The following is a 14,549-nucleotide window of genomic DNA, read 5'->3' as shown; positions in this document are numbered from 1 at the left end:
AATGTGCACAGCCTACTTACATCTGTCTAAAATATAGTTATATAAGTATGTACAGCCATGAACTATCTCTGGATGGATACAAATGAGAAACACTGACTTTTTATTACATACTATTTTCAACATTGTTTTTAGGTCATGTGTGTATTATTTTTTAAACGTAAAAATGAGTTAATTAGAACAAACGCTAGAAGAGAAAATTCTCTCGGACTGACCATTTGCTAACTATCAGTATATAAAATTAAAAGGAAAAACGCAGGTGAGGAAGGCAGCTCCATGGATCATCTGAGAGAGCTGCTGGGCTCCAGGGGGCCTCTGCTGGCTCAGGACGGTGATGCCCTTCAAGGTGCACAGGCTGTGCATGGGAAATAAGCCCATAAATTCTACCAACACTTTTATTCAAGGCTAGTAATCTACCTAAGCCAGCATTCCTGCAGCGCATATCCAGGAGGTGGGAAGAGAAAATGTGAAAAGACTGTGGAATTAGAAACAAGTTGAACTGACAACTGAGTGAAAGCTAAGCTTCACTGGGTGTTATTATGTGTAGGCAACAAATTGAAACCACTTTGATTTCAATTTCCAAGAAGATTCATCTGGAGTTTGTCATATTTAATTCTGAACTCAGCAGTGCTGTTTTATGCAGAGGAAGATGCTGAAAACACTCAAATAATGAGCCATTAGGCAGTCAATGAAAAACTCCTATATACTTAAAACATCCAACTATCGTGTCTACCGGTGTTTCCTTCAAATCCATGAGGGTCAGAACTCACAACTGCAAATCTGAAACCTCAAGCTGTTGTGACATGCAGCACTTGACATGACCCCTGAACTCATCTACATACCAATCAACAGTCACTGAATAATTACAGTGGGCTAGGTCTGGAGATACAGGGAGCAAGAGAATTCCTGTCTTCAAATAAGGTTGCCACACTGAGCGGAGAGAGATGTGTATCGACTGTCATCCTAAAAAGAACTGCTTCCATGGGTGCACACACAAGGAACAGAGAGAGATGGAAGGAGGCCAAGTAAGTTTCAGAGGAGGTGCCTCTGAGCTCAGACTTGCCTGTCCACAGCGGGGAGAAGGAAGAAGTATTTCAGATGGGGAACTGGATCTGCATGCGCACAGAGGCACCATAAAGGATATTAAATTCAGAGAAATCTAAGTTCTGAGCAGCCAGAACATAAACTTCAAAAGAAGCAGTGTCAGGAAACATGGCTGGAGGGGTAAGGAAGAGCCAGCCAGTTCACTGAGGGTCTTATCTGTCCTATGCAGGATGTTACCTGTTAGACATGGAGTGGCACAGGAAAATATCCTGCTGGGAATTACCCGTTAGGTTTGTGTGCCGCCAAGATCACTCACGTCTGAAAAACAGTGACACTGCTTCTTTGGAAACAAAGCTTGAGCGGCTGCTGTCCAAGTAAAAAGCAGGTAAAGCTTGGCATCTGGGGCTTTAAATGACAGGATATCACTTTCTACCAGAGTAACCCTGAGGAAGTAACCACACTTCTGAGTTGTATCTTTTATAAAGAAGATTCCTTTTCTGCAAAATGAGGTTGCTCAAAGGATCAAACAGCAGAATGAACGTGAAAGGTACTTTAAGACGGCTGTTGACAAAACTCCCACACCGGGTTCTCCTCTGCTCTCACACCACAACAGTCATCAACGCAGAAGATGTCTGTGACGAGAAGTAGGGGAGAGTCACTCCCCACCAAGTGAGCAATGAGTTTGGGAACAGACAGGAACTGGGTGTCCTCCAATTCAAATCCCGGAGACAGCGCCAGATCTGATGTCCAAGAACAGAACACATCCAGCACAGGAGAAAGATGAAAGCCAGAAGGCTCAGCAAGGCAGCTTATCCCACCTTCTTCCAGTAAGATGAAAAGTATTTATGTTCAAAACAATAGAACGCATGTGCTCTGACAGTGGTAAGTATAGGGGAATACAAAAGCACATAGGGGTAGACCCAACCCAGCTTGGAGGACTGGAGAAAGGTTCCTGAGTGAGGTGACACCCGAACCAAGTAGCTAAGCAAAGAAATGGTGGCAAAAAGCATCGAAGGCAGAGTTTTTGGTATGGCTGCAGCACAGAAGGATGAAGTTGGAAAAACAGAGGCCGATCGTGGGATGTGCAGAACATGCTGGGGCAATGGGAGATCCTGAAGGATTTTGGGTGGAGACGAGGATGTCTACACCTCCATTTTAGAATGACTACTCGCGCAGTTGTTCAGGGCAAAATATAAAAGTAAAAACATGAAGACAAGGTGATGTTCATGAGGCTGTCGCAGGACGTTTAGGTGAAGAACTATGGAAGACTGAATTAAGGTGAGGACATGAGGTGGAGAGATGGAAACAAATGGAAACCCACTCACTGGTGACACATCTGTCTGGAAGACATTCAGAAAGCCTTTGCATCTTGATGGGAAAAACATCCTGGATTCTCTCTAATTCTTCATTTTTCCTTTCAGACCAACAATCGGATGCTTTCCAGAGACTGCCAAGAAGCCCCTGGAGAACTAGCTGACTCATGCCCATGTGCTCTCTCAGGCTACCAGAGGGCACCTCTTTCTGTCTGGACCAGCTGAAAGGTTAGAAATCAGGTGTTCAGGCATCATCACTGGGCCCCCTGGACTTTACTGGCTTCTGTTCCCACAGGATTAATGCTGCTTCCTCAAGCAATGACTCTGAACAGCAGCTACCCTATGTTGTTGCACCCAGAAAGGGAATGGTGGTGGGTGGCGGGAACTATGCCACAGGGTGGGTGGGTAGTGTGACAACCAGGAATTAGAGGCCAAGAGCTAGCATGAGGGCAGGAGAGCTCCAAGGAACACTTTCAAAGGAAAAGACAATTTGATAGACGTGAAGGTTAATATCAAGTGTCAACTTGATTGGATTGAGGAATGCAAAGTATTGTTGCTGATTGTGTCTGTGAGGGTGTTGCCAAAGGAGATGAACATTTGAATCAGTGGCCTGGGAGAGGCAGACCCACCCTCAGTGTGGGTGAGCTGCTGCCAGTGTGCCTAGAATAAAGCAGGCACAAGAAGGTGGAAGAAGCCAACTGGCCAAGTCTTCCAGCCTTCATCTTTGTCCTGTGCTGGATGCTTCCTGCCCTTAAACATGAGGCTCCCAGGTCTTCAGCTTTTGGACTCTTGGACTTACATCACTGGTTTGCTAGTGGTTCTTGGGCTTTCAGCCGCAGACTGAAGGCTGAACTGTCAGATTCCCTTCTTTCAAGGTTTTGGGACTCGGACTGGCTTCCTTGCTCCTCAGCTTGCAGACTGCCTGTTGTGGAAATTCATCATTGTGGATGGTGTGAGTCAATACTGCTTAACAAACTCTCCTTCATACATAGCTATATCCATTCGTTCTGCCGCTCTAGAGAACCCTGACTAATACAATAGAAAAATGGTGATAGAAATAAGAATGAGAGTTAATGGGCAGAGATGGTGGGTTGATAGAAGCTGGATGGAAGAAACAGAAATTGGGGTAAGAGGTAGAAAGGAATAAAAACCTAGATGTATTCTTTATATTACAATGCCAAGCTCTATGTCCTTTAGAGTAGGTACTCTAACGCTGAAATGATAAAAGGTACACAAAATATAAGACCTGGAAATAAAACACTTTCCACCAAGTGGAAAGAACTGTAGGAACACAGAAGCAGAAACCAAGATAAACACACCTTCACTTTGAACCCTTATCCTTCAGTATTTTGCTTTATTTCTTGGCAAGCTTCAGTTGTTTCCTGCAGAGTGACTGCAGTATGTGGATTTGGAAAGAGTGGTGGCCAGATACGAAAGGTGGGATGGAATGAAACGGTTTTCTCCTGACTCATCTGTGTCACAAACAATACATGCATTAGGACTTTTCTTTTTATTTTGGTATAAAGTAATTTACTATCAGGGAAAACAAGAAAAATATAAGTTGTACTACAACTTTCCTCCAAGAGAACTACTTTAATGAAAGAAACTGAAGATTATAGCCCAAAATGTGGCTGTGCAGCCAGTTTTTCGGCTTTCTTAAAAGCTGTAACTTGTTGTCTATCTCACATCCATCTTCAGTTCTCTAGTTTGCTGCCAATCTAATCCACACTTACTTAACTGTCTCATACAGATTTAGAGCAAGCAGCAAGGTCTTGAGGTCCGGCACCATGCCATAGTCATCTTCCAACCCCAAGGCTCAGCAGCAGGTGTGGCACATGAGGGATGCTTAATGACTGACAGCTGACTGATGGAGTGGCTGATACAGTTAGGTTTGTGTCCCCACCCAACTCTCATCTTGAATTATAATCCCCATAATCCCGATGTGTCAAAGGAAAGAGCAGGTGGAGATAATTGAATCATGAGGGCGGTTTCCCCCACGCCATTCTCGTGGTAATGAGTGAGTTCTCACAAGATCTGATGGTTTTATAAAGGGGATTTTTCTGCTTTGTTCAGCACTTCTCCTTCCTGCCGCCTTGTGAAGAAAGTGCCTTGCTTCCCTTTTGCCTTCTGTCATGACTGAAAGTTTCCTGAGGCCTCCCTAGCCATGCTGAACTGTGAGTCAATTAAAACTCTTTCCAGTCTCAGTTAGTTCTTTACAGCAGTATAAAAACAGACTAAAACAGTAAATTAATACTGCAGAAAGCAGAATGCTGCTATAAAGATACCCGAAATGTGAAAGCAACTTTGGAACTAGGCAACAGGCAGAGGCTGGAACAGTTTGGAGGGCTCAGAAGAAGACAGAAAGATGTGGAAGGGTTTAGAAGTTCCTAGAGACTTGTTGAATGATGTTGACCAAAATGCTGACAGCGATATGGACAATGAAGTCCAGGTTGAGGTAGTCTCAAATGGAGATTAGGAACTTGCTGGGGACAAAGGCGACTCTTGCTATTCTTTAGCAAAGAGACTGGTGGCATTTTGCCCCTGCCCTAGAGACCTGTAGAACTTTGCTTGAGAGAGATGATTTAGGGTATCTGGTGGAAGAAATTTCTAAGAAGCAAATCATTCAAAAGGTGACTTGGATGCTCTTAAAAGCAATCAGTTTTATGCATTCACAAAAAGAGATGGTTTGGAATTGGAACTCATGTTTAAAAGGGAAGCAGAGCATAGTTACTTCTAGGAAGTAACTAACTTGCTTTTGATTTTACAGGCTTATAGGCAGAAGGGACTTGCCTTGTCTCAGATAAGCCTTTGGACTTTGACTTTTGGGTTAATGCTGGAACGAATTAAGATTCTGGGGAACTGTTGGGAAGGCATGACTGGTCTTGAAATGTGAAAGGGACATGAGATTTGGGAGGGGCCAGAGGCAGAATGATATGGTTAGGCTTTGTGTCCCCACCCAAATTTCATCTTGAATTATAACCCCCATAATCCCCATGTGTCAAGGGAGAGGCCAGGTGGAGGTAACTGGATCATGAGGGTGGTTTACCCCAAGCTGCTCTCATGAGATCTGATGGTTTTATAAGGGGCTTTTCCCCCTTTGCTTGGCATTTCTCTTTCCTGCCATTTTGTGAAGAAGGTGCCCTGGTTCCCCCTCACCTTCCTCCATGATTGTAAGTTTCCTGAGGCCTCCCCAGCCACGCTGAACTGTGAGTCAATTAAATCTCTTTCCTTTATAAATTACTCAGTCTCAAGGGAATTTTATTTTTTTATTTTCTTTTTATTTATTTATTTTTTTTGAGACGGAATTCCACTCTTGTCACCCAGGCTGGAATGCAATGGCGCAATCTCGGCTCACTGCAACCTCCGCCTCCCAGATTCAAGCAATTCTCCTGCCTCAGCCTCCCCAGTAGTTGGGATTACAGGTGCCTACCACCATGCCTAGCTAATTTTTGTATCTTTAGTAGAGGCAAGGTTTCACCATGTTGGCCAGGCTGGTCTCGAACTCCCGACCTCAAGGGATCAACCTGCCTCGGCCTCCCGAAGTGCTGTGATTACAGGAATAAGCCACTGTGCCTGGCCTGGGAAGTTCTTTATAGCAGTATGAAAATGGACAAATATAGTGGCCTTCCAATCTTACATATTCAGGAAAGGTACAGCATGGGGTAGGCAAACAGTAGGACCTTCATATAAATGATATAGTTGGAATGGAAGAGTGAGATCTAATTTCAGCACCGGCATCCCAGTTCAATGACATCCACTTAGAGACCTCAGTCAAATATATTTGATAACTCAACTGACTTTTAGGGGGAAAAAATTCAAGTTTACCATATGCATTTGGTCAAAGTAAAGCTTCATTGTGTTTCAACGTACTTAGAGATTTAGAGGAAATTATTTAGTACTTGTGTACACACATAGCGCTAATGAAAAGGTAAGAGTAAAACAAATTTGCCAAATTTCCACTTAATCACTTCAGTCCCTTAATTTATAACACATATTAATGCATGTTTCTTATTTCACATAAAACCATACCTGAGATGTAAAAAAAAAAAAACAAAATTACTAGAGTATAATACAGTTATATAAAATAAGCATCTGTATAAAGCAGCAGTAGCTACCAAAGAACAACAACAACAAAAAAGCCCACTATTCCCAAAAAAAAGTAACACCTTAGGTGAGCTGGTTAAAAGAATAAAGCATTCCTGTTTCTTGTCCAAATGCTGACATGAGAATAAAACTATGCCCATAACCAATACACACCCAATAGTGATGGTGTCCGGGGAGAGTCACCTGTTATGGATGGCCTTTCCATGCGTCTTGTTGTAAATAAACACTGATGGATGAAAGCCTATCTATCACCACAAATGGAAGGTTTTCACATCATTCTAGTTCTTAGATATGATTTGGAAGGTTGAGGCAGCTAGAACTTTGACAGACACATGAAATTATTTCCTTACATAAAACATAAGACCTGGAAATAAAATAAGCTTTCTACAATGTGGAAGAACTATAAGAACACAGAAACCAAGCTAAACACATCCTTACTTTAACTCTTATCTTTCAGTATTCTGCTTTATTTCTTTGCCAGTTTTAATTGTGGAAATCTTAAATAGACTTTTTTTTTTTTTTTTTTTTTTGAGGCAGAGTCTCACTCTGTTGCCCAGGCTGGAGTGCAGTGGCACGATCTCGGCTCACTGCAAGCTCTGCCTCCTAGGTTCATGCTATTCTCCTGCCTCCCGAGCAGCTGGGACTACAGGCGCCCGCACCACGCCTGGCTTATTTTTTTGTATTTTCAGTAGAGACGGGTTTTCACCGTGTTAGCCAGGATGGTCTCGATCTCCTGACCTCATGATCTGCCTGCTTCAGCCTCCCAAAGTGCCAGGATTACAGGCATGAGCCACTGCGCCTGGCTAAACGGGCTTTCTTATAGAGTGACTGCACTATCTGAGTTTGGAAAGAGTGATGGCGAGATACGAAAGGTGGGATAGAATTGAACGATTTTCTCCTAACTTACCCAGTCAAAAATAGTACATGCTTTGGGACTTTTCATTTTGGTATAAAGTAATTTACTATCAGGCAAAACAGGAAAAATATAAGTTGTATTAGAATTTGTTTGGAGTTGGGAAAGGAGGACTCTTGCCTCAATAAAATCTGGACCTTGGATTTATGTACACAGTGGATTATAAAGTCTAATCAATTTAATTATCTACTCTTAAAATGATCCAATACAAAAATTAGATAATTTTGCAATGCTGGTAATTAAAACTCGTCTGTCTATACAAGTACTTGGAAGGATTTTTCAGTGGCATCTGCAATACTTTTGTCTCTACAAAAGAAGATGCATGTAACTTGAGGCCATGTTTACCTGCTTTCACTTGGAAATTAACAACAAAGTTACATAAAAGCTGTCTGAGGCTTATGGCAAGTAGGAATAATACGTTTCAACATTCTGTCTGTACAACCGACTACTCTCACACCTCTGACTTAAAAAAAAATAAAGTGCAGTATTGCTCAAAGAATTATGTTGCCTACTTTCCTAAGTTAGGCACAGCCATCTTCCTTTTAGAAAGTCAATTAAACAAACAGTTCTCCATTTTGCCTTTCCTACTACTTTAGCCATTCCTAACTAAGAACTTAGTAAAATTAAGTAAATGAAAGAAAAGTTAGAGGGAGGAATCAATATTCACAATAAATATTAAACTCTACTTACTGATGCCTGGAAAAGCAACTTCGTTGAATACAGAAAAGCCAAGGGCTGCCTGCCACTTGGAATACATTCTCGATACAAACACGATCACTTCCTCCAAAAATTAAACACGTGTTTTGAGCATTTTAGAAAAGGCTTAACTCTGCTCATTAATAAGGTGGAAATCATGAAGACTCACTCTGTAAAGAGGATGGCACTTGTCCCTGAAACATGGGGCCAATCGGGCATAGATCTGGAGGCTATAGTAATACGCTGCCAGTTGGAGAGATAACGCAGAGGGGGACTGCTTTTCAAAGCACCGGTTAGCATCTAACACCTAGGAGGGAACATGTTAGAATTAACTCAGCTGAAAGGAAATTAAGAAGATCATTATAAACCATTACATTTCTAGTCATTCCTGCAGATTTTTCATCCAAAGTTCCCATTATATCAACTCGAGTTCAAGATCAACTTAATAATAACTACATTAAAAATTATAAGGCACTACAAAGCAGATCCTATGCAATAAAAGTGGATGTAAAGATCGACATTTAAGCTAACTGTAGAATTGACTCTCTAGATACTGACCAGGATCCTTTATTACCTAAGAACTAAGAGGAGAAAATGACATGCAATAAACAATTTTACTGACGAAAATTCACAGTACACATTTTTCATTGATCATTTTTAAGTTCTTCAGTGGTAAGGCAAACTTACCTGTGGTAAGGCAAGAAGATAAGCAAGAGCCAAGGTCATGTCATTTGGCAAGGCTTCACTTGCCAGTTGCAAGAGAACTGAATGCAGAAAAAGAAACATTATTTTACTGAGGTTGCATATGATAGTCATTAAGTGCCATGGTTTCAGCCCTATAAGATTTCAACAAATAGTTTGTGGCGGAGACCTTTTATGAAAGTCTGTTCAGCATCATCTAAACACAGATCACATGGAACCGTGTTAAATAGTAACCTTGCCTTAATTCAGAAAAAGCATACTGTTGGTTATTTACACATGAGGAAATTCTGTCAGGGCAGCTGCAAAGGCTAAGTGCAAAGACATGAGAGAGGCTGGTTTCCTAGAGCTGGGTCTTTTGGTTTTAAAGATGCAGACCATGCTACAAAATTGTGTATCAACGTTAGCTAACACGGAGGGTGATAATATGAGTACTAAAGATCAGAGCAATAAAATAGCGTCAGGAGTGCAAATTTAGGGTAAATCTTTTGATTACTACAATGACGACAATATGATTTTGTTCCTTCCAAAACACCCCTCTTCAGGATGCTCCACAAAAAGAAAATCAGTCTTTTGTTTTGCTTATATATCTTAAAATATCCCAGCCATTAAAAACTTTTCTTTTTCACATAATTTTTTACACAAACCACAACTTGCCAATGTCATAGCTTTAACGTAAGAGCATGCATTGCCAATACGGTCTGTGTTTGTACACAGTTTGTTTCAATAAGGATGTATCCTATTCATTTAGGATCTCAGTAGCAAATACTAGGTAGTCATATGTAATCACAATATGAATTCTTTATTTTTAAAAAACACACTCTCATGATCGGCACTAATGCCGATCACGGTGGGAGGGTGAGGAGGAACCTACAAATGGCTCAAGTGTCGGAGGCTGACCTAGAATTCAAAATTTCCTGTGGGTGATTCACAAAGAAAATCTGCTGTGTCTTCCCCACTGTATATCTACAAAGGGAACATCAGTTCTCCAAATATTCATTTCCTACATGTTATCGAAACCTTATGAACCAACCTCAGCCCCTGCAAGGAATCATACAGCTTTAGAGATATTTTGTAATCAAAAGCTATTTATTTCAAGGTCTACTTCCAAATTTATTCCTTAACTCAGTATCAACAAGAACCTTCTTTGAATCAGACACTGCCTTATGAATTAGAATCTTTTCAAGAATAAAAAGACCCTAAAGAAATAATTCAAAATACTATTCAAAGGGCCTAAACCAAATTTTGTACAACCTATTATAATATCAAAGAAAACACAGCTGGGCATGGGGGTTCATGCCTGTAATCCCAACACTTTAGGAGACCAAGGTGGGAAGATCGGTTGAGTCCAGGAGTTTGAAAACAGCCTGGACAACACAGTGAGACCCCATCTCTACAAAAAACTTTTTAAAAAATAGCTGGGCAATGGTGGGATATGCCTATAGTCCCAGCTACTCAGGAGGCTGAGGTGGGAGGATCACTTGAGCCCAGGAGGTTGATGCTGCAGCAAGCTATGATTATGCCACTGCACTGCCTGGATGACAGAACAAGACCCTGTCTAAAAAAGAAAGAAAGAAGGAGAAGGAGAAGGAGGAGAAGGAGAAGGAGATGGAGAAGGAGAAGGAGAAGGAGAAGGAGAAGGAGAAGAAGGAGAAGAGAGAAGAGAGAAGAGAGAAGAGAGAAAAGAAGAAAGAAGAAGAAAAAGAAAGAGGAGGAGGAGGAGGAGGAGGGGAGGGGTGGGAGGCAGGAGGAGTAAGAGGAGAAGAAGAAAAAAGAAGAGGGGGGAGGGGGAGAAAGAGGAGGAAGAAAAGGAGGAGGAGGAGGAGGAAAATTAGTGAATACACCCCAGAAGACTAACAAATGAAGAATGAAGGTGTCAAGCTATAAATTTTTGATACCAGAAAGAGAAAGCATGTAGAAACTGCTGAAAATTCTAAACTAATTGAGAAAGATTTACTTAGATTCTAGAAATAACATACTACACAAATACACAATACACACACAGACACACACATACACACACACACACACGGCTGCCTACTTGACTTATCGCTACCTTATATATTCTATTATTTGATAGCTGCCTAACAGTCCTTCAGGATCCTTATTTTGAGAGAAAAATAATTCTATTTTATAAACTAATAATTCTTCTCTGTTAATTTTATTTCTTATAGTCACTTAAAAGGTGGACTTCAATTGCAACCTCACCTAGTTTTTTTCCCACTCCATTTTAATTTTCTTCAGATACTTCCTTCTTTAGATACAAAAGAGGCCAATTTTCAAACAAGCATATCTGAACCCACTCATCAAGCTTAGCACTGTCTCTTCAAAGGAGCCCTCAGGAGCCCTTATTTCAGGTGTGTGGTTGTTTCTCCAGGTTGGAGACCTTCTTTCTTGGAGTTGTAGTTGGAACCAATCTCAGGCCCACCTAGGAAATGAAGTCCTATTACAGTCTCCCAGTCACATCTAACTTTTTATCATAACATCAACTCAATCTTTCCCTTCATTTAATATCCATTTGCTCATTTCCAAAACACAAAGCACCCTCAAGGGATAAAAATATGTGACCACTGAAGATATTCCAAATAATATGCTACAGGCTCGAGGAAAATCCCAAAACAAAAACAACCCAACAAAAAACAGCAATGATGATATCATTGCAATAAATGCTTAGTCCCCAGGAAATATCTTTGAAGGAGAGAATTTTCATTTAGATAGGTAAGTTCCAGTAGGTTTATTTTTGAAATAGTTATATCATAGACCAAACTCACAAAATGGTCACTAACATTTTTTGAACATATATAATTGAATATAAGGCTTACAGCAGGCAAAAAGGAAAATACACAGTTAATTTTCATGAGCTCAAAGTAACGACAAAAATCACACTCATAAAGTTGTCTAAAGGGTCATCAATGTTAGTTTTACTAAGTGGTGAAAATCATCACCCTAAAATACAGATGTTTGTTCCAAGTGAATAATATGGACATAGACTTTACTTCATAAACACAACTATTTATGAATCATGTTGTTGTTGTTTTTGTCTTTTTTACACTGCTTTGACATGGTGGGGGCCTTGTTAATCCTGGAGAGACTTCCCCTCCCAGGTCTAGCTAATCCCTAGAGAGTAAAATAACTTGCCTGTGAGCACACATCTGACATGCAAACAAACCAATCACAGCCCATACTTTGAACCACCTCCCCTATCTTGGCTTTTCTACTCCAAGAGGCAATAATCCTCTGTTTCAATCACTCCACAGCAAGGTAACTAAACAATCAGAGACCACCCCTACATCCCAGAGCCCACCCAAATTATCCATACAATTCAATCTTCAATTTGCCCAAGCTTGCCTACCCTGCCTCGCCTATTACTTCCCATGAAACCCGCCCTCACCCACGCTTTCCCCTGGCTCCTTCTGCCTCTAAACCACCAGGATGCCTCCCTACCTGGGTGTGTCCTGCCTTCCATTTTTAGGGATCTGTGAATATAAACTTCTTCCTTCGTGACAATTGTTTCCATGTCTGTGTGTCTGACCAATATCCAAATAAAACCAAAATCCCAGGCATGTTTTAGAACAACAACAAAATCTATAAATATATAATGAATCTCTTGCCTACAAAATCAAACAGAATGATACAGCAGGAAGGAAACCACTGTCAGAACCAGAAAGTCCTGGGATCAAAGCTTAGGTCCACTGATTGACTACGTAATATTGAGTTCCAGAATTCAGAATGTTTTGGACTTTAGGAGGTTGTGCTATATACAAATCATGTATTACATGACACCCTAAGTATGGTGTGGGAACACCCAATAATCAAAGAAATTAATATCTCTGCTGCAAAACATTTGAGTACTGATATTAAGTGAGATAAGCACACTATAAAGTAGCCTCATGTCAGTTTAGTTCAGGTTTTGATGCCAAACAAATTATAAAAATCTTTCTGGTTTTCAGAGTATTTTGCATTTGGGGTCTGAAGCATATTTGTTTCCAATGTAAATGAGGATTTAGTGAAGTAAAGTATGCAAAGTGCAGAGCATCACTCTAGCACACAGAAAGTATCCAGTAGGTTCCCTCCATCCTTCTATAAATCACAGGCTTGAGTAAACAAATTCTTTTCTTCAGTTATAACATGTTTTCATTTCCCCCTAAAAATGATTGATAAAAGGTTCTTCCAATAACAACCACAGTGCAACAGTTATTTCCACTTTATAGAAATCATAATTATTAATGAATTAACGATTGCATTTAAGCATAAAGACTAATTTCACCAAGAAGCAAGAGCAGACTTACATAGTCACACCTGATGAGCTGATACACATCTGTTATCTTATTTCCTGTGGCTTAGCTGCTTTTCAATGAGCACTCAGCAATCGTTTGAATTAGTTCCCCCTCACAACCTCTCTATGGAGGAAGTTAGATGTTTTCCTCAACTTACAAGAGAGGATTTAGAGTCACAGTACCTTTTTTATTTGCCTAGTGCCAACACACAAACAAATCACCACAGTGTTAGAAAAGAATTCTCTCCTTGATAACTCTCCACTCTGACAATCTCCACAGTCCCCTTTCTTTTCACTGCTAACCTTACCAATAAGTGATCTGCCCCACTGCACCCATTACGTTGACACTCACTTTTTCCTCAAGTACCTCCATCCTTGGGTCCCAACTAATACGATCTCCAAAGGTCACCAAACCCAAGGTCTTTTCTCTCTTAAATCTCACTGTAGCACTAGGAACTCCGAGATAGGCCCGCCTTTGGCTTCAAAGACACTGAGTTCTCTTGTACCTGTTCCTCAGATGATCCTCCTCTATGTGTGTCACCAGATCTTCATCCTTGATTGTTCAATGTGAGTAATGAGTTAGGTCACTTCAACACTGTCTCTTAATCCCACCTTACATCCCCAACTAGAGAATTCCACTACATTCTTTTTTTTCTTTCCTTTTAAAAAGATGGGGTCTCAGTCTATTGCCCAGGCTGCAGTGGAATGGGACAATCTTGGCTCACTAAAGCCTCAAAATCTGGGCTCAAGTGAACCTCCTGCCTCAGCCTCCCATGTAGGTAGAATGACAGGCATGTGCCACCACACCAGACTATTTCTTTAAAATTTTTTTGTAGAGGCAAAAAAAATGTTCATGTTGCCGAAGCTGGTCTTCAACTGATGGCCTCAAGTGATCCTCCTGCCTCAAATTCTCAAAGAGCTGGGATTACGGGCATGAGCTACCATGCCCAGTCTCAATTCTATTCTTAAATTCAACTGGTACCCTGGTCTATTTTCCCACTATTCAGGTTTGAACCATCTCACAAGACTGGCCTTATCAACTCCTTGTTGGACACTGCCACTCAAATGCTACCTCAAATTAATCATTCTTTACCCAATATCTTTCATATTTCTAAAATAGTACCTCATTTTCCCAATAAACTGAACTTAACACCACAGAGTCATCTTGGACTTCATCCTCTCCTCTGCTGCCAGCACTTGGTTCCTCATCAAATCCAACTGAATAATTTCGAAAGAACTCTTTCACACATACTTTCTATTTTCACCACCACTAACTCTGGGCTTTAATTGTTGAAAAATTAGACCCTTTCAACAGCCCCTCAATGCTGTTCTACCTGATGCCATCAGTCTTTCTCCTTCCAGCACTTTCTTAAAATAGCAGTTTCATATTAATTTTACTCAAGCACTGAGTAATTTGTGTCATTCTCTAGCTTAGAGAAAGAATCTTCCTTAGTTTCCCATTCCCTAAAAAACAAAAGTTAACATTTCCTATTGAGCATTTAAAGTC

At 40.8% G+C, this 14,549-nt stretch overlaps 1 protein-coding gene across 2 annotated transcripts in view; it reads right to left on the bottom strand.

Annotated features, from left to right (window-relative positions):
- NBAS (neuroblastoma amplified sequence) overlaps positions 1-14,549 on the bottom strand; it is a 466,664-nt gene that overhangs the window by 129,637 nt on the left and 322,478 nt on the right. For both annotated transcript variants that reach the window (XR_001005077.1, XM_011971446.1), the window contains exons 39-40: positions 8,755-8,831; positions 8,237-8,374 (exon numbers count right to left, since the gene is read on the bottom strand). Coding sequence is in view for 1 of the 2 variants with exons in the window: in XM_011971446.1 (XP_011826836.1) it covers positions 8,237-8,374; positions 8,755-8,831 (215 nt within the window). In the remaining variant the exon portion in view is untranslated. The remainder of the gene's footprint in view (positions 1-8,236; positions 8,375-8,754; positions 8,832-14,549) is intronic.

The sequence above is a fragment of the Mandrillus leucophaeus genome, unplaced genomic scaffold, assembly GCF_000951045.1.
Source record: "Mandrillus leucophaeus isolate KB7577 unplaced genomic scaffold, Mleu.le_1.0 Scaffold122, whole genome shotgun sequence".
Classification (NCBI taxonomy): domain Eukaryota; kingdom Metazoa; phylum Chordata; class Mammalia; order Primates; family Cercopithecidae; genus Mandrillus; species Mandrillus leucophaeus.
Note: the sequence above shows the minus strand (reverse complement) of the source record. Positions and strands in the feature narration are given on the sequence as shown.